At 38.1% G+C, this 20,699-nt stretch overlaps 1 protein-coding gene across 2 annotated transcripts in view; it reads right to left on the bottom strand.

Annotated features, from left to right (window-relative positions):
* The window catches only part of LOC137159571 (formin-like), a 233,597-nt gene that overhangs the window by 98,741 nt on the left and 114,157 nt on the right, over window positions 1-20,699 (bottom strand). For both annotated transcript variants that reach the window (XM_067558036.1, XM_067558037.1), the window contains 4 exons: window positions 14,918-14,979; window positions 12,556-12,644; window positions 4,279-4,408; window positions 274-420 (listed from right to left, as the gene is read on the bottom strand). In XM_067558036.1, coding sequence (XP_067414137.1) covers window positions 274-420; window positions 4,279-4,408; window positions 12,556-12,644; window positions 14,918-14,979 — 428 coding nt within the window. The remainder of the gene's footprint in view (window positions 1-273; window positions 421-4,278; window positions 4,409-12,555; window positions 12,645-14,917; window positions 14,980-20,699) is intronic.

The following is a 20,699-nucleotide window of genomic DNA, read 5'->3' as shown; positions in this document are numbered from 1 at the left end:
AAAACATTCATATGTGAGGCAGGGGGCAAAGTGCGGAAAAAGAAACAGAGGCCAGTACTCAGTGAGAAGAAAAATTCTTTGTGCTACAAATGATTTGTGCATAAGAACAATGAAGGGAAAAAAAACAAATAAATTCAAAAGTAACCTCTACAAAGTGTCCTGCTGTTTAAAACTGATAAGTAAGAGGCAAGAGAGAGAACAACCTTTCGCAGATGATGGAACATGAAAAAGATCATTCAACAAATGCCCCTTTAAATAAAAACAAGTACTTACTCTGCTTTTGACATCTTTCAGTTTGGGAAGAATTTCCAATCCAAATCCATCTGCTTGACCTCGAGTCCTGTTCCCTCCATTCATATAATTTCCAAAAGCCAAAATCAAACCTAATATTTCCTTCACACTTTTCATGTCCAGCAAATCCTGAAAGAGGAATACTAGTTCGTAATGTCAGATGGTATAAAGAAGATTACAATACCTTTACTGTTTTGCCTATGAATGTTACAATGATGAGACAGACAAAAGTTATGGATTTCCCTATAGCACTTATAGCAATATTTACCACAACACTAGTAAAAGAGTCCCAACCATTTTCTATAATTTGGGCTTAAAGTGAACTAGTCATGAAAATGGCATTATGGGGTTCAATGTCTGTTACTCACTGATTTCAGGTCAAAGTACAGTAAAGGGATGTTTTGTGATTTTGGGTTCTGGAAACTGCAAGAGTCAAGCTGCATTCTTTTCTTTCCTCCACCAATACTCTCAATAATGAAGATTCTGCAGTCTGAATGATTCCCTCAATTATCCCACTACAAAAATAGGCAGCTTTCAATAGAGATTGAACAGGTGCTCCTAGAGGAACAACCAGAAGACCGTGGGCTTGCACAGGTGTGACTGTGTGCATTAATTTTGTCTGCAGCAACATTCTCTCACAAAATCACAAGACATAAGTCAGCCTTACTCTCAGAGCCCAGCTTGCAAAGCTGGCAGTTAAAAAAAATTCATTCATTCACTTATGAATTGAGAAAATGTATTATTTATTATTATTTGTATTACAAAAGTGCATAGCAGCTATAGTTATGGAATAGGACCCTAATGAGCTAGGTGCCACACAACAGAACTAAAATAGACCCTATCCCCAAGTGTTTACAATCTAAGTCAAATCTGACATGGAATCAATGAGGTATAAAGATAGAAGGCCACAATGCCAACTTTAGAGTAACATCAGAAAGCAGGACCAAGTACTGCCATTCACATCACCCATTAGGACGCTGTCTCAGTTCTCCTATTTTAAAACTTAATTTTCAAGGCTACATAAGAATTTTCTCCATGCTAGACATCAACATGCAAGCAGAGCTGTGCAAATAATGGATTTTTTAGTTTGTTGGCAATTCCAAAATAAATAAATAAAAAAAAATTTGTTTGGGGTCAAATGGAAAAATTACATTTGAAAATTTCACCAAATAGAAAAGTTGAAAAAAAAAACCCCTTTCTTCTGGTGGAACAAACATTTCATCTGATCCAAAATAAGACACATTGTTTTGAGCATTTTTTTAATGTTTATTAATTAAAAAAAAAAAAAAAGCTGAACAAAATTTCAAAATGAACAGTTTTGAATTTAAAAATCAAAATGTTTCATTTAGGAAATGTCAAAGTGAAACATTTTGATTTTTTAAAAAGATTTTTTCCAACCAAAACAATTTGGTGAAATCAATATTAATCTACAAAATGTTTCAGTGTCACCAAATCTGCATTTTTTTGTCCAAAAAAAAAGTTTAAATTGAAAAATTTCACTCAGCTCTACATGTAGGTTCTGAGTGACACAATGAATTTCTTTCACAAATATTTGAAAGAGATGCTATACCAATGTAAGAACACAGTTATTTTCTAGTCTAAAACAGATATGGGCCAAGGGATTGGTGTTTGGATTCAAGATTACAATTTTGACCCATTGTAAGATTAAAGTGATGTGTTTTGTGCATAAAACTGACATTGAAAAATGAAATATATAAGAGTCGATAATGTGGTGCATTATATAGTTAATATTTATCAAAATGCTAAACAGTATTTACATGGCATATTATAATCACTCTCTAGACTGTATTAGTACAGGCAAATTTTTTTTTTTTTGTTAAAGAGATTTTATTTTTATAGCACAAAGACACAAAGAAGCTAAAAACAAGTACATGAATCAGACATAAGATTGAATAGATTGTGCCTTCTCCTTCTGAGATGTTATTTTTAATTTTGGATTAATCCGTATGAAGTACAATGTGTAGTTATCCTGTACTATGATGGTGGCACAAAATTATGTAGATGTTCTTACTCAAAGAAATTACATGAGAGGAGGTGACTGCATATACAGAGTAGCCATTTAAAAATGTTAATAAGGAAGGGCTTTATCATTAGTTTGCGATCTGCCCAGACTAATGGGCAGCGGATTGTTGTTCTGCACCTGGAGCAAACAGCCAGTCACAATCAATCCCCTACCCAGTTTTCCTGCTACTTTAGGGGGAGAATAAATTGTGCGGGGTCTATAGCCAGTGCAACGTATGGGAGGCAGGCAGGGCAAGCCACAGTGTAGCTGTAAACCATTTTAAAGTGCTTAAAAAAAAAGAAGAAGAAGAAGAAAGGGCCTAAAGGCATTATGGATAATGAAGGACCTCAATGTAAACACACACTATTCCTCCTAGGCATTAAAAACAATAAGACGTGGGTCCAGAAAGCAGAAAAATAAATTCAGTGGTGAGGTAAATGGTGAGAGAAGATGATTACAAAATGTGGTAAGTGGTAAAGCAGAGACACTTGCACTGATTTTGCATTCAGGAGACCACACTGCACCTGCCTGTGGAAAAATCAGAAAAAAGAGAAAGAGGTGCAGGAGTAAGTGACTGGGAGTCAAGAGACCTGGGTGTTATTCCCAAGTCTGCTTTAGAATTGCTCTGTAACTTTGGGGAAAACATTCAGACTCCATGGGTCTGATTCTTATTCACATAAGGCCTCTCTTTACTACCTGGCAGTTTAAAAGGGCCTTAAAGTGAGTGAAAGGTAATTTAAGCCCCTTGACATTGCCAGAGTGGTGTCCATAGTATAAATGTGAATCAGGTGCTTTGTGCCTCAGTTACCCTTAAGTAAAGTGGAAGTAATACTATTTGCCTACCTTAGAAGTTCTACATGGCTTAATTAATTGTTTATAATGCACATTCGATAGTAAGCACCATATAAATGTTCAATATCATTGTTGTTTTTATTACTATTTGGAAATACTGTGTGAAATTGTGTTTAACATTCCTAAGGTTTTAATAAATATAACTTGTTTTTACGAGTACCTAAGTGTTTTTGTTTTAAATCCATGGCAGAATACGGTTTGGCAACATTTATATTTATTTGCAGTACACAGATCAGAAAACATTTTTCAAGACATTTCAGTTCTGAGGGAGCTTTGTTTTCAGATTCACAATATTTCAGTAACATCACAGGTACAATCATATTTGCACTAGGCTCTTTTGAACTGTTCATTTCCTCTTTTTTTGGTTTGTTTTCTTATTTATACTGGTTTTGGGGCTCATTTTCCTCTTTAATTCTCGCTTCATTCCCATCTCCTGATTCTTCACCTTCCCCACACCTTATACTCTCTCCCCTCTAAAGCATCTCTAAATCCACTTTGCCAACATGTTAACAGAGCAACAAATGAAAACTGAACAGATCCTTTCAATTTCACCTTCCTCCTCCAGTCACAGGTGTTCAGGTAGTTCAGAAGAGGCTCTTTGTGTGGCAGGCTAGACAACTTACCATCCTGGCCTCTTTCATGAATGCCTGTGGTTGCCATTCACTGTTTAGGTTTTCTTCTAATCATCACCATCAATTATTTCTATTACTGTAGCATCTAGGAGCCCATTCTTTTTCTTCTAAGATTTTTAAAAATTTATTTTTAGGATTTTACTGATCTAGTTTAATTCAGTTATTAAACTTGGCTCCGATGCTGGTCTCTGTTACTGTAATAGCAGTTCAGTTTTGCAACATTTGAAATTTCTTTACCGAAAATATCTATCAGTTTACAAGAAATGACTGGCACTATGCAAGTTAATTAAAATCTGCTATTTAGCTAGAAGGAAATGTTGCTATGTAAGAGACTCATAGTGCTTTTAAATTCCTGCAAAGCTAATGAAGCAGCTGAAGTATTTATATTATACCTGAATTAGCTTTAGGAAGCAAAGAAATGCATAGTATTTTAAATAAATTTAATATGTGATTAGCTTCCATGAGACTGGCAGAACCTACCTTAGAAGCACGGGTAATAATATCCACTTTACGATGCACTGAAGTTATCCCCTCCGAGAAAATAGATTGGAAGATTATACATTGGGCACGTTCTGCAAAATTGGGGATCTGGGATAACTCATACAAAAATCTGTGAAGATAAGAACTACACTGTAATACCAAACCTTTACATTTCACATCTTATGTTGTAATATAACATATCAAAGTAATAGCATCAAAGAAAGCACATACATAAAGAATCTTTCTTTATTTGAACTGCAAATGAAATATGAGAGAACAAAATAATGTTTCATGTTCTTTTGCATGATATCAGGGAACAGACGAGACACATATCTTGCTATTATCAAAGCTCCATGGTGACAAAGAGAAGGACCTGCAAACTGGAGATTTCTGTTCCACTACTCTATGGACAGGCTTCTGTCTGAGAGAAACACTGTCCTCTACCGGATGAAAACAGCTCTGTGCATCGGTTTATTAGTTTGTTTGGTGTACAGTAGAACCTCAGAATTGTGAACACCTCGGAAATGGAGGTTGCTCGTAATTCTGAAATGTTCGAAACTCTGAACAAAACTTTATGGTTGTTCTTTCAAAAGTTTACAACTGAACATTAACTTTATACAGCTTTGAAGCACTAGTATGCAGAAGAAAAATGCTGCTTTCCCTTAATTTTTTTAGTAGTTTATGTTTAACATAATACTGTACTGTATTTGCTTTTTTATTTTCTTTTGCCTCTGCGGCTGTCTGATCGTGTACTTCTGGTTCCAAATGAGGTATGTCGTTGACTGGTCAGTTTGTAACTCTGGTGTTTGTAACTCTGAGGTTCTACTGTATTGCCTAATAGAGAGTATAACAGGATAACAAAAATTATAAATAAAAAAAAATAACCCTTTAGATCATCTACCCGAGTGTTTGCCAAAGTGTTGGTGCACCCTTGCTAAGGGGCCACAAAGGACTAGCCAAGGGCACAGGGCATGCCTAAATTAAGATAGGCAGGACTTTTACCACACATGGCAGGAATGGAGGGGTGTGTGACTGGTTTCATTTTCCAGACTACTCTTCATTTGACATTCCTTGATATATGCACAATTCTGGTCATTTCACCATAGGACAGTCATTGATGAGATTTAAGAGATCCAGCAAATGAACAAAGTGATTCAGAGTTTTAAGGGGCTAATTATAAAATATGAATAGCCTGATGTATAGCTCAGGAAAACAGAGGGCACAATGAAGCATCTCACGGATGTGTTATTTAGAAAAAATAAAGGAAAGGATTAATGACAACATCTAGTTACTTAAAATGAAAATCTGTGTTCTGAATCTGTGGAACAATCTACCCTACATTGTAATTAAAGGCCATCATTACCGACAGTTGCCATTCAGTTGCCAACAGTTGCCTTAGTGTAATTCTGAATCAGGCCCAAAGCCCATCACACTGTAATTATACATAAATCATAGCATCCATTGAATTGAAAGACAATGAAATAGCCATTTTTACCAAGAAATAATTTACCAGTTCATATTTATTCACATTCTATAAACATCAAGTTAAATGATAAATTTGAAAGAAAATCGATTCTCTTCTCATGCCAGTGAGTCAAAAGGACCACCACTGAAGTCAGTGGAAATACACCCATGTCAGAGTGCGGAGAACGAGGGCCCAGTGTCATTATTTGGGGCGAAACAAATATTTTACCTTCAACCAAATGATAGCTCTCTACTTACTGTGATCAATAACATGTTCAGTGATAAAGCCACAAACTGCATTTTGCTACCATGTCCCTGTCTAGTAATGATTTAGTAGTAGCTAGAACTACAGGAAGATTACATTTCATCCAAAATGCAATACTTGGAAACTAGCTAAAGCATCTGTGTCCCTCAGACAAAGCCCCATATTGTGGTCAATTACACATATAAATCTTTATCACTCTAATGAATATTAGCATTTTAACAACTTTATTATCAAAAAACATAATTTAGGGGCATATTGCAATATTGCTGAGATATATTTACAGTGTATGTTAACAGCAGCAAATATAACATGCCAGCAAAACAAATCAAAATCACATGTGCAGGAGACCATTATTGATATCAGGAAAGCTTTCTGTTTGTCTGGAATTTCAAAACAGTTAATACTGGCAGAGGACTCTCTTAGACTGTACTGAATTCAGCCCAACACTTACGTGTATTAATCCACAATGTTACCATTTGTAATCATTTAAAAAATATGGCATTTCATTTTTAACTATGCTTTGAGCCTTACCAATGAAAGGTTTATGTCCTGCAGGAACTAATTTTAATCTGTGCAAACAAGGTTGGAACTCTTGTGTGCTTAAATCTTTTGTGGGATAAATACGCTTAATGTAGTTTCAACAAAAGCCCCAGGCCTGCATTTATTGAGACTGAGTGGATAGTCATACATACAGCACAGTTTATTTATTGAGTTTCCAGAAAGTGTGGTATTTTGAATGGCCAATAAAATTGGTGTAAGAGCATCACTGGTGTTATGGACGAGGGTGTGAACAGTCAGGCCTAGTAATCAGAGGAGAAGGTGGTCAGGACTAGTGGTCGGAGCTGCAGTTAAAGGCCAGGAACAGCACCGAGGATTAGAGCCAGAGTCAGGAACCAAGTAGGGCTGGGAACAAGGCTGACATAAGAGTGATCACTGCTGTGGGTGAAGCACAGAATCATAAAACCATACGGTTAGACAGGTTAGCAAGGGTCATCTAGTCTAACCCACTGCCAACATGCAGGATTTGTTTTCTCTAGCACATCCAAGACAGATGGCTATCCAGTCTCTTTTTTAAAACCTCCAGTGAAAGAGACTTCATGACTTTTTTATACAGTTTGTTTCATTATCCTACAGTTCTTACAGTTAGGAAAGTTTTGAGATTTAATCTAAATCTGCTGTGTTGTAGTTTGAACCTCTTGATGTCCTGCCCTCTTTTTTCTCCATCTTTTTAATGGCAGCCTTTCACGTATTTGAAGACTGCTATCATGTCCCCCCCCTTAATCACCTCTTTTCCAAACTAAACATGCCCAGTTCCTTCAGCCTTTGCTTGTATGGCTTGTGTTCCATCCCTTTGATCATCTTTGTCACTCGCCTCTGGATCCTTTCCAGTTTCTCTACATCCTTTCTATTCAGCGGTGACCAAAATTGGACACAGTTCTCCAGTTGAGGTCTAACCAGCACTGAGCAGAACAGTACTATCACCTCCTGTGACTTGCATGCTATGCCTCTGTTAATGCAACCCAAAATTGTATTTGCTTTTTTTGCAACAGCGTCACATTGTTGACTCATGTTGAGGTTGTGATCCACCACAACTCCTAGATCCTTCTCAGCAGTGCTGTTGCCAAGCCATTCTGTATTTGTGCATTTGGTTTTTCTTCCCTAAGTATAGCATCTTACATTTGTCTTTGTTGAATTTCGTTTTGTTGTCTATCGCCCAGTTCTCCAATTTATCAAAATCACTTTGAGTTTTAGGGAGCAGCTGCTGGCCTAGTCCTGCTGTTGGGCTAAAGAGCAGGCCTGGTGATGCCTCTCAGCCAGTCAGGAGGTCTGGTCAATGAAGCTTAGGTCAATTAGATGGTCCCATGCTCAACTTGGATTTCTCCATTAGCTCCCAGGACTGGTCATCTAGACTGTAGACCTCACCAGCTACTGGAGTTTCTCCCTAACTCACTAGGAGGAAAGAATTTGTCAGACCAAATATTCCTCCTGCCCTCAAATGGTTCTGGATGGTGGAGGTCCGTTGGCACCGTTCAGAAAAGGGTTCTCAGTATAAGGCTTTAGAAGGGAGATATTAAATACAGGATGGATCTTTAGGGACTTGGGTAGCTGTATCTTGAATGTTACTGGATTAACTTGTTCCAAGATCTTGAAACAACCCAGGTACTGGTGATCCAGCTTGGCTTATGGGCTTTAAGATTCTGGGTGGATAACCAAACTCTGTCCCTACAACAGATTTGGGGCGGTTTAAGAGGCTCTGGTCAGCATAGTACTATAAGCTTTGTTAGTAGATCTCAAATTTTTCTTTAGTTCTTAGTTCACTTGGAGCAGGTGAGTAGCCAAGTCCATGGTGGCAGATACCCGGGTACATACTCATGGGTATGTCTGGATGAAAATGAGGATGAAAGCCAAAGTTAGCAAAGAATGGGCTTTGCATGAGTTGCATTATCATAGGCAAATTCCACAAGGAAAACCAGTCTTTCTGGTAGTAATTCAAAAAACAGTGAATATACTGTGTTTGAATCTGGATGATTTGTTTTATTTACCCATTGATTTGCAGGTGATAGGCAGACACAATGAGGGACTCTATGCCACGAAATCTTAGAAACACCCACCAAAAATGGAAGATGAACTGGGAGCTCTAGGTCCGACATGAGGCCAGTTGGTGATCCATGGTAATGGAAGACATTCTGTAGGAAGAGACATGCTGTTTCTGAGATGGTAGGGATGGTGTGGCATGGAACAAAGTGCACCATCTTAGTTAGGAGATCAACCATGACATGGATGCCACCTTGTGTTAATCCCTTAGAGAAAACAATATGCCCTAAGAATTCAATCATGCCCTGGTCAAATTCACACTTCTTGAGCATCACATGCAAGTGGTTTTAGCAGTATCTTTCTAAGACTCAGCATATATGTTGTTCATGAGAACCAGATCCTCAGCAAAAATGACGATATCACTGAGGTAGATGACCACACACTAGTCCAGCAGGTTCCTAAATATGTCATGAATGAAGCAATGAAAAGTCACCAGAGTGTTGGCATAGGCTGAAGAGCATAACCAAATACTCAAAGTGTCCATACTGAATGTGAAGGCTGTCTTCCATTCATCTCTAATCCAAACCACGTTACAAACTCCACGAAGGTCCAACTTAGTAAAGACCTTGGTGAAGCAGAGTCTCCCAAAGAGCTCATTTGGCAAATGGTACTGGGTCTGGATTATAAACCTGTTTAATGGTTGATAATCCACACAAGCCCACAGGGAGCCATCCTTCTGACAAACAAAGAAAATCAAAATCCTGGTTGGGGACTTGGAGGGAAGAATGAACTCCCTTTGCAGGTTCTCTTAGAGGTAGTTCCAGAAAGCCTATAACTCATGTTCTGAGAGGGAATAAATACACCTGAAAGGGACCACTACTCTAGGCTGGAGGTCAACAAGACAGTTGTAGCTACAATGAGAAAGCAAGATCTCAGCTTTCTTTTTGTCAAACATGTGGTGAAGTCTTGATATTTGTCAGGTACCACTGGGGCTGTTGGGAAGACCATGGGGGTTGTGGAAGATCCCTTTGGACTAACCCCCTGCCCATCTTGGAATCTCCTGGGAGATGGTCAGAGAAACAGAGAATTTCTGGGGTGTGGCTGGATTTTGGGAGACAAGACTGTCCGCACTATGGTGAACTAAAATGCACTATGATAGTCTGCCAGCAGATAGGTAGGTCATGGGAAAAAAGCCAGGGAATACAGAGGAGAACAGGAGAATGTGGCGTACACTATCAAGTAAGGAAAAACTTTGCACTTGGTGGTGACATTATGCTCTCGAGCAAATTCAAGTCTATTAAATTACCTGAGGTGCCAGCATACCAGCAGATAAATCTTGGTGCAGGGTACCAGAGTGAGGGGAAGAATGCCAGCCCCTCTACTGGAGCTGGGTGCTTCCCGACTGGAATGCAGACTGGTCCTCCAGAGGGTTAGTCAATGCTAAGTGTCCCAGCTCCCCACAGTGTAGGCACAGACTTGAGGCTTGATTTTCTTCATGTTGGAGAGTCAGGCCTGACATGATCAACCTGCATGGACACAGGCTGTGGGGAAGGCACAGAAGATTGGTTGGCTGGAGTCAGTGACTGGTGAGGTCGGGAAGCTGATCTTCTTTCTTGGCGGCACTCCATCAGGCAGTTGTCAGTTTTAATGCACAGTTCAATTAGGGCACCCAGACCCGTCAGAGGCTCCATCTGCACCAGCTCGTCTTTGATCTCATCATTGAGGTTGAGCAAGAAGTGATAGTGCTGCGCGGCCTTATTCTATTTGATGGTGGTTACCAGGCATCAAAACTCCCCGGCACAATTCGCAACTGAACATGCCCCTGATGCAATGCCTGGAGTGCAGCCTCTGCTATACACATGCGACTCAGCTCACTGAAAGTCATTGCCCTGGCTCGAACAAAACTCTCAGACTGGCTCAGCAGAGGACTAGATTTCTCCAGCAGTGGGGCAGCCTGGGCCATTCCACAGGTTGATGCTAAGTCCTATTCGGGATTGGTTGGTGTGGAATGACTGAGAGCGCAACAGAAATAGGAGCCAGCATTAATTCAGAAACCTGAGGAAACTTAACCACAGTTGCCAGCAAACTTGTCCGGCAGGGAAATGTTTTGGTTCTCGAGTAGCTGGAGTTGGAACTGCGGGCGGCATGGCCTGTGTCTGCAGCACCACACTCTGCTTGCAGGGCCCACCTGAATCGGCAGGTTCTGCAGGATACCCACTATGTCCGACAGGGTGACACTGGCCTTGACATTAGCCATTTTGGTCCCTTCTCCTTTTGGGAGGATGCTGCTCAAACTGTCATGGACTGGCGTGTGAGTGGTCAGGCCTAGTGGTTGGAGCAGTGGGCGATCAGAGTCAGAGGCCAGCAGTCAGAGCCAGACACGTGAACCAAGCAGGAGAGCAAGTCTGGAGCAAACTGGAGCAGGGCAGAAGCAAGGCTGGGAACAAGGCAGGCACAAGAGCAATTGCAGCGGCGAGCAAAGCATTGAGCAACTGCTGCAGTTTCTTGTCTTAAGAGCAGGTCTGGTGACACCTCTAAGACAATCAGGGCATCTGGTCAATACAAGTATTCAGCTGAGATTAACTAATTGGTCCCAGGCTCAGCTGCAGGCCCTAATTACTGACCACTGGTTGATTGTTTCACTTTAAAGCAACATTTAAAAAAGAAGTCTCCATAACATCTCTCAAGAACAGGGGAAATCACGGGATAGTTAGGTAAGGATTATAAGGACTGGTTTGGTAAAGACTAGCTGGTGAAAAAGGACACTATCATTTTATTCTGAATTACCAATGATAATTGGTTTCTTTAAAAATAATTATTTTTAACTACAGAACAATGAGAGCATGAAACTCACAGGGTGACTAAGGTGGACCAACCTCTCCCGACCATGATTTACAAAACTAGGCATGGCCTCTTATAATTCCAGATGGCTAAGCATGATTCATATTTTCCAGGACATAAAATGTGCTAACATTTATATCACTCAGAATATACAGGAAATAGGTTGCCAAAGATTTAACCTCTGGGAAATATCAAATAGTCACAATGTATCATTATGCTATAGGCCAAAGCTCACCTGAGTGTGATCAGTGAAAACCCACAGACAAAGGATGGATGAACAAGATTGTATATAAATTTGAAGGGCATTCATATTCTGAGGTCTTAATATTTGGGAGATATTCATATCCTCAGACGTTAACCTGTTTCCCAATGCAGCACATATGTAGATGTCAGCAACAGATATCCCCTCTGTTGTCCCAGCACTGAGATGCCATCTCTGCTGCCTCCGTTCTTCCTTCACCATCCACACATTTCCTCTCCATTCTCTCTTATACCAAAGATGACTGAGGAGCAGCAATGTGGAGAGGAGAAAAGAGTAAAGGCAGCAGAGGGACCTCAGTGTGGGAACCCAGGTAGGAAGGAGAGGCTGATTGAAGCCAGTGGAAGAGGAGGATAGTAGTTACGAAGTAGAAGCAGCAGGGAGGGAACAGAAATTAGTGCTACGTGTAAATTTAGGATCAAATACATTGTTTTAATAAAAGACAGGTTCATTCTGAATTATAGGATTATAATTGGGAATTGAGAATTCTCATGATCTGAGTTTGCTTTTGGGGTTTATTATAACAGCAACAGAAACTTCTATGGAACCTTTCCATCCAAGCAAGTGTCACTGCTTTATAAATATTAATTCAGCCTCAATACCTAGGTGAGGAAGATAAAGTTTTTATAAATGAGAGCACACGGGCCCAGAAATTGTGACTGGTTCAAGGTCATGTAGCAAAATCAGTATATTTCATCAGTTGTCGATGCAATGTTATATGCAATACATCAAAAAAGGGACAATAGAACCTGTTTTCACACCAAACTTTGAAACATGGATTTTTAAAAAACAGTTAACTAGCCAGGATTCTGTCCCTCCACTCCCTCAGCCTGCTAACCAAGGGCCATTCTGTATAATGGAACAACATTTTAAAAAAAACCCCAAAACAACAACAACAAAAAAAAACACTTACTGTTCTGGTTTGTCCAGAAGCTTCAATTCCTCTTCTTTTGAAGTCTCGTAATGCAGCCTTATTTTCTTCAGTTCATCCTTTTGTGCTCTCTGTGTGATTGTAATGAGAAAGTAGCAATAAGAAGCTTTCATTTCTTAATACAATTAGCCATTTTCTTATTTGCTGACCTCTAAGAAACCTGCCCATTCTCTTTTGACATACTTTCTCCAATGTTACACGTGCTACTGAAGACATACATAGCCTCACTTCATGTATTCTATATATATATATTCTATATCCCGTGTGACTGAAAGTGGGTCTATATACTCAACTCATGTCATTGTCTTTTGTTCAAGGTCAAAGATACAACAATGTGACTAGTAAAATGTATTCTCATCCTGGTATCAGTAATAACTTTGCAGTTATATAGGTCCTTTTGCCTAATCAAGTTTCTTCAGAAAGTTGAGAACATGCCTTTTGGCAAATTCTTCATTTGTTTTACTTAAATTGGCTTTTTAAAAAAAACAAAACACAAAAAAACACAGGTTTCTGTTCATCCATTTTAGTGTAAATCTCCTCTATTCTAAATTGTACCAGTAATGCTAATTTTTTCAATTACATTTGTTCAGGCTTCTTTATCAAAAGTCACGGCTTTTCTACATTCCCACAAGTTTCTGCAGTGCAGAAGTGGAGGTAATGTTAAAGATGAACAGGATGTTATGGACTATTTCTATAAGCCATTCCCTCCTTTTTCTAAATGATTTTGATTCTGCTTACAAGACACAAATGATATTCTATTAAAGGTATTTTGTTTTCTGTATTACACAATTTTGAGTTGCTTATCTGTCACTTATAAGACCATGGAGGAACGTGAAAAATTATTTAAAAAAATGAGAGGTAGGCCCAAACCAATACTCTAGACCTGAACATTCCCAAACTTTGGGGAGGTTGAGGTCTGCAGCTGAACTTTTTGGCTCTGCTAAAATGACATTACTAAATGGTCACCATTTTTACATTTTATACAATCTACTTTTCCAGCATCCTCCAGGAATGATATCTCATATATAGAACAGGAGACAGTTGAATGATGAAGAGCACTTGATAGCTTTCAATGTTACTCACCTATGTGATTTAAGATTTATTGTATCTGTTTTGTCGTTATATTTATCTTGGCTGGATCCTACTGAAGAACATTTCTGAGGTTTTTCCCCTTTAACCACAGCCTAGCCAGCATTTACACGTATAATTCTGTTTCCCTCACCTCAGGGCCAATGTTCTCATGACAAAGACTCCCTTTTCATAGCCAGCAAGATATAAATTAAGAAACTTGCTATAAATCCATCACCACGTTCACATAACTTAATTGCTCTATTTTCATTTTTAGTTGAATTTTGCACCTGCACTATTTAATTCTGTGATTATTCTGTGATACTGTTTTATGAAGGTCACAATACAAAATAAAATTTACTCTATTGCATAGCAGAATAACACCTCTATGTACCAAGCTTTAAACCTTGCATTACAGAAGGCCTCCAAATTGTCCTATGCTCCAGTTTTCACAACCAGCTCCTAAACATAAGTTTTCAAAGTTCCCTTGTCCTTTTATAGATTAGAGAGAGGGATTAGAGAAAATTTCCTTCCACACAGAGGGTTTGGGAACAATCCTTCCCAGATCTTAAATACTTCATGGTCAAAGGTATCTCCTGGCAGGGTCCTGTAAATGCTTTGCTTCCCTTCCTCTGCTGGCTGCTCTGCCTCATAACTCAACTCCCTTTAGAGCTTCCTGGTTACCAAACAAAGAAAAAACACAGGCTATTGCACACTGTACTGTTGTAGAAGAGTTGGCTGGGGAAGGCTAGACAAAGCAAAGCACACACCAGGCCTCAAAAGTAGTCTTAAAGTTTGAGAGGGGACACCCTCTCAGGCTGTGCCCTAGAGAGAAGTGAAACTGGAGGGGGAGAGGAGAGAAAAGAAAATCTGCTCAAGTATGATAGGAGAGAGAGGAGATATAGACAGTAAGGAGAAGCCTCTCTGTGGTGGGAGGCCAATATTTTTGTGGGGAGTAGACGGAGAAGACGACCGGTCATGCAATGTCTTTTATTGCAACTTGTTGAATCTTAATCCAACGCCAATTGCATTGTATCGGTTTATATTCCCCCCTGGGATTCTTGAACTGGCAAAATAGATGCGTTGTGTTGGCTAACTCCATTTTGAAGATTTCCACTAACACTCTTACATTCCTTAAGAAAGATGAATTTTTATATGCTCTCTCTTATGCAAAACGGTACAACTGTATTTATTCTTTGAGTACGTTTGCACTTGGTAAAAATCTGAAACTACAGACATTGTTCTTTTTCACATAATGTTCTCCTGTCATACTTACATTCTCATACAGTGCTTCCAGTGTTTCCAGGTCTACTATGGAGTCATCCACGTTTAGTGTAGCTGTAAAAGATAAAATAACAAATGACATATTAAAAAAATGTTTGAGTTAACCTCTGTTTTCTAGATAATGTATTTTATAGATTAGAAAACAGAATTTTATAGATTAGAAAACAGAATTTAACTCCCACAAAAAAATTCAAAGTGTTTGAAATTCTTTTGTCCCAAATTGGAAGAAAATCAAAAATTCTAAATATATTACAGGAGTTGAATTCTCAAAAAATTAAGTTTCAGAGAACTGTAAATGAATTTTTCCAGCTTGCTCCTGTGGTTGCCTGACTCCCAGGGCAGGTGGCTGTCTAGGTTGGTGATAGGTTTGGGACACCTGGGCAGTCGGGGAGCTGGCTGAAAAATTTCATTACTGTTCTCCAGAAATGGCCTTTTAAAAAATGTAGGTTCTGTGAAAAATGAAGAGTTTTTGACATTTTCGCCAATTTGGGACAGGCTCTTTGGAAGGCTGTCCTTCAGGCATCCTGGGGAGCTTGGTGAGTTGGACAGCAAGGAGCCAGGGAAGTGGCCAGTTGGCTACCTGGCACCCCAAGGAGCTGGCCAGCTGCAGAACCTGGGTGCCCTTGCTTCCTGGCAGCCAGGATGTCAAGAAGTCAAGAGTCTGCCCTGGGAGCCTTGGCTGCCATGGAGTCAAGGAGCCTGGAACCCCTGGATCCCCAAGCAGCCTGCCAGGTGGACTGCTGAAGAGCTGGGAAGCATAGGAAAGTGTTCAGGCAAACTGGCAGGAAGCCAAGCAGGCTTCCATCAAACGTTGACAGAATTGACATGTTGCTGCAAAATGTTTTGATTTTGCTAAATCAGCATTTTTCAGAGGAAAACTGTTTTGTGAGAAAATTTCCAACCAGCTCTAATAGAGATATATGAACTTCTCTATTCAGCAGATTTCTGTTCTCTTCATTTGCCCACTGGAATTAAAAAAATAAAATAAAAAAGGCCAAAGTGGTTCCTATTGCAGATCTTAATTTCATGCCATTATTTAATTCCATCATTTTCATGTCTCATTGCGATTTAATTTAGGCACTGCATTAGTATTGTTTTTCAAAACTAAATCAGACTGCAGACATCAGGTGCACTGTGAAGTGAATATCCACTGCCAATAAGCACTGAAATTTTGTATGTAACATCACAGAAATGATTAAAGCTCTTTCATTTCTTCTGAAAACATGTTTTGATTAAGATTCAGAACATTAAATTCATTTAGGCACATTATTTCAAGCAGCTTTGTATCTTGAATGTAAATTATTTGCTTACATAAATATAGGAATAGGAATATTAATAACATCATCAAAACTAAGGCTTCAGTAGTTTCCTACGTGACCAGTGAGTTATCATTAATTGGTACCCGATCAACACCTTTTAAGTTCAGCTATATTTGAGCTCCTCGTTTATACGTTGAGATGTGCCCACTAGCAATTTTAAAAGATGTAAAAAGCTCCTGCTGCATTTGCCATCCATGATGTTTGAAACAGGCAAGGCACACATCTTTAAATAATTATTCAAAAGTAATAAGGTTTCTCCCACTCTCCCTCCTACCCCATGATTTTACATTGTGAAATTAACCAGGAGGCTAGTAAATTTTCTCTGTGGCAGGCTAATTAATTTTATTAAAACAATCAGTGACATTTAGAATGCTTTAAAATTTTGTCTGTCAATTATGATTCCATCTGTTGTTGACATTACACCTTGGCTAGAGGGGCAGGAAAGTGGCAGGGAGAAAGGTATTACCAATGAAAAAAAGGAAAATTAACTTCTATTTTTGTCACATTTTTAGAATTAACATGTTTAGGCAAATATAAAAAAGCTAAACAGCAAAGCTAATTACTTTGTATTCAAGTAAACATAATTAGAGATGGAATCTATTAGATCATCTTCCTGCCAATTGAAGACTGTTCTACTTAGGATATTTTCTAGTGTATTATCCAATCCAATTTCAAAAGGTCCCAAGAGACTGGGATTTCTCTTGGAAAACCATTTCCAGAGCCTACTACATCTCATTATCAAGACATTTTTTCTGATTTTTAGCTTAAATTTTCCTCACTCAGTTTCATTCCTATCTCATTCCATCTTGGGGTACTGAAAAGTATACTTAAAAAGGGAAGATTTTTATTATTTTTATTTAGATTTCACCAATGTGTCTTTCCATCAGCTTCTACAGTACGTATGCTTGTTTAGTTCTAACTGGTAAATGGACTTGCAATGACGAAATGTACAGTTTCAGTTGATTCATGTAAAATTATTTTAATTAGTTCTATGGATGACAAAACATGTAACTAATGATAAAGATCTTAAATGTATAGAAATATTAATACTATACCTGATAGTTTAAATTAGAGAAAATACAAGAATCATAACACAAAAATCAGGATTGTTATTATATTAGTGCTTACATCTCTAAATGTATGGTTTTTTGGACAGAAAAAGTTCCAACATTATGGACGCTTTTCATTTTTATGCTAAATACCCAGATATAACAGTTGCTAAATACAGAAGAATACAATAACCAGTTAAAATAAATTGACAGGATTAAACCAATCATTGAATCTTAAAAGTTTAAGAGGGAAAAAATAAAATATTCAAATATATTCTGATAGGTAAATAGACCTAAAAATGAATCAATAATAATTGATAAGTTTAAATACAAAGAAAGCCTCACATGAGTTTTTTTTTTTTTAAACTGATTATTTGTATTAAACAAACACTACCGAGATATTGTTTTCTGACTTAGTATGGCTCCAATCCAGCAGTTATTGCTAATGCACAGGCAGATGGCTGAGCTCACACGCTGTCAATTGAATTGGTACCAAGGGCCAGATTTTTAAATGTATTCAAGTGCCTAAAGATTCATAGTGGGATTTTCAAAAGTGGCAGTTGGGCACCGAGGTGCTTTTGAAAATACCTCTAGGCATCTATATGCATCTTTAGGTATCTTAACATCTTTAGTAATCTAGCTTTATGTCTTTTCTTCCTCCACTCTCAACAAAGTTAGATCATCCATGTTGGAAGCACTCCACAAAAACGGAAAAATGTACAACCACGACAATGTGCTTTGGTCTCTTAACCCTCACCCACCCAAATTCTGGAGCTATGGCACTGATCCTCCCCCCCCAAGTTCACACTTGTACAGTATCAGAACCCTGAGTGGTTATATAACCTCCTTAAAGTGTGTACAATAAACTCACAATATGTTGCATAACTTCATCTGAATTGGTGCCATTTTAACAACATTCATTGAACTATATAGAAGAAGCATTCTGTGATAATTTTTATTTTTTTCTTCAGAGCTAGGCGAAGCTAAAGCTCCTTAATCCTCTTAAAACACATTTTGTGACTTATGTGTCTCAAGAAAATACAGTATTAAAAATAACTCCCGGATACAGTAAATTTGACTGTGATACTTTACTATAGACTTGCACTGAAGTAAGTTATAAAGGTAATGTGTCAAAAATCTACAAAAGAGGTTCCAAAACAATTAATAGTTACTTGCAATAATCAATCATCATTGGTGGGTTTTACTTTTATCTTACTTTCTAGTTAGCTGTCCTCCTTACACTGTCAGTTCAGTTAGAATATTTCACCTACACCTCACAATATGTTGAAAGGAAGTAGACTCATGCTGTGAAAAGCTGGTAATTTTATTGGGTTCCTCTACCTTTAAAAATCTGTTACTTGGCCAAGTCTGGTTTCTGAGCTCCTTTTTTGCAGGGAAATTGAGGCAAACATTTTTATGTGGCCCTATGGTGTCTGCTCACAACAAGAAGAATTTATATACACAAGGATCATTAGTGCAGTGTTGCACCCATTAGGATATAATAACCGTCAGAGAGGACAAAAAACAGATCAGCATCGTGCATTCAAACTAACAGGCACACATAAAAATACTTGCCAACTACATTTCACATGCAGAGGCTGCTGCATGAAATATAAACTTTTACCCAAAATTTTAACAGTTACTTTTCTTTACCAATCTAACTGTAAAAAACACATTATTCACAGCATGTCTTAGGGATTTGATCTATTCTTTTAATCTTTATATTTTGTCATTTCAAAAATGTACACAGAGGAAAACCTGAACAACAGCATGCTATTTGCTGTACATAGCAAATCAGACAACTGTAGAACTTAAAGATTTAGTACTAAAGAGATTTTTCTGTCCTGTTTATCCCCTTTGCTGAAAGGCATATTATGTATTTCCAGCAGTCTTAAGGTGGGATGTAACTAGTACTATTCCATTCATTTTAAGTGATATTTGATTAAAAAAAGGATCTGCTGCCAGAATTTACACATGTTCAGCAGCAGCAAAGCAGTTAATGCAACAACTAAACCACGTTTAATAGAAACGTGAAAAAGATCATTTTTAAAACAGCATTTTAATAACCAAACAAAAATATGTTATTTTTAAAAACAATTCTTCCAAAGTTAAATTTCTTTAGACCACCACGGACTCAACTATTTTACACAATGCATTACTAGTAACTAAGGTTTGGTTTCAGAGGGAAAATGAAGCCCATCTTTGGAAAATGTAAATGAAGATGTCGCAGATCCAGTCAACCAGAAAGTTATTATGATTGTTAAGGACAAATCCCTTCTTGGCAAAACTGCTTAACACATCCAAACTCCTCATGTTTATCCCAGACAAATTGAGCTGATATTCTAAATTCCTCTAAAGTCTTTCTCCGACATCTGACTCTCTGTCATGTGAAAATGTAAGAAGGAGTTAGAATGCAAAGAAGCACCATGGATATAATGTGGGTTTAGATGTTTAGGAAAGCTCAACTGCTGCATGAAGTTATGAGTGAAAGACTCTGGCACTCATGTTAGCCTAACCACATCAGGCTTGATGCCCTAGGCAGATTCACAAAAACATATGTTGTAAATTATCCAGAACAAAGGAAAATAACTTTTAAAGGAAATTGTTTCTCAACTTCTGAGATGTGTATGTATCTATCTCTATTTTACCCAGATAGTAATGCATGCACATTCATGCTGTACACGATGAAGGAATGAAGTAGTCACACAGTATTTCCATAGCACAATACGAAAAAAAGATCACCAAACATGATATGGAATGGAAGTCAGGAATTATGGGTTTTATGGTATTGGGCAAATCATTTTATCCTTTTTTGTCTCACTTTCCCCATCTGTAAAATGGAGTAATAATTAACTACTGTGCAGAGGTGTTATGAAGTTTATTATATTAGTGTTTTCTAGTCCACAAATGAAATTTCCTATGGAGTATTTAATATTATACATACATATACAATTTACAGTCTTTCAGCTCCCAAGCAAAGTTGCTTGGATATTTAGCAGTGGTGCTGTTTGCTAAGGTTTAGGAAGAACATCAGGAACTCCGATAGGTCTCAGAATTTATGGAGCTTGTTCCAAAAGGAGTGCACGATGTCTACAGACTTTGTCTACAGGCAAGGGTACAATTTTCTGGATTATTTAGTTTGGCTAATCGTGGCCGTTTTCCCACCACCACTTGGAAGAGGAGTGAGTATACAGAGAATCCACACACAAATAGTTGAGGGGAGTAACAAACAACATCAGGCTCTCACTTCCCCAAAACCTATCATCACCAGCGAATCCTATAATAGATTTTGTTTTCCTAAACACTTTAAAATGTGAAACATAGCTTTAACATAATGCTTTGCATACCATAACCCTTCCAGTATCCAGGACAGTGCATATCTTTTTTTTCCATGGCTCTTCATCAA

Source organism: Emydura macquarii, unplaced genomic scaffold, assembly GCF_026122565.2.
Source record: "Emydura macquarii macquarii isolate MOO-44397 ecotype Brisbane River unplaced genomic scaffold, CSIRO-AGI_Emac_v2 contig_1876, whole genome shotgun sequence".
In the NCBI taxonomy this organism is placed as follows: Eukaryota; Metazoa; Chordata; order Testudines; family Chelidae; genus Emydura; species Emydura macquarii.
Note: the sequence above shows the minus strand (reverse complement) of the source record. Positions and strands in the feature narration are given on the sequence as shown.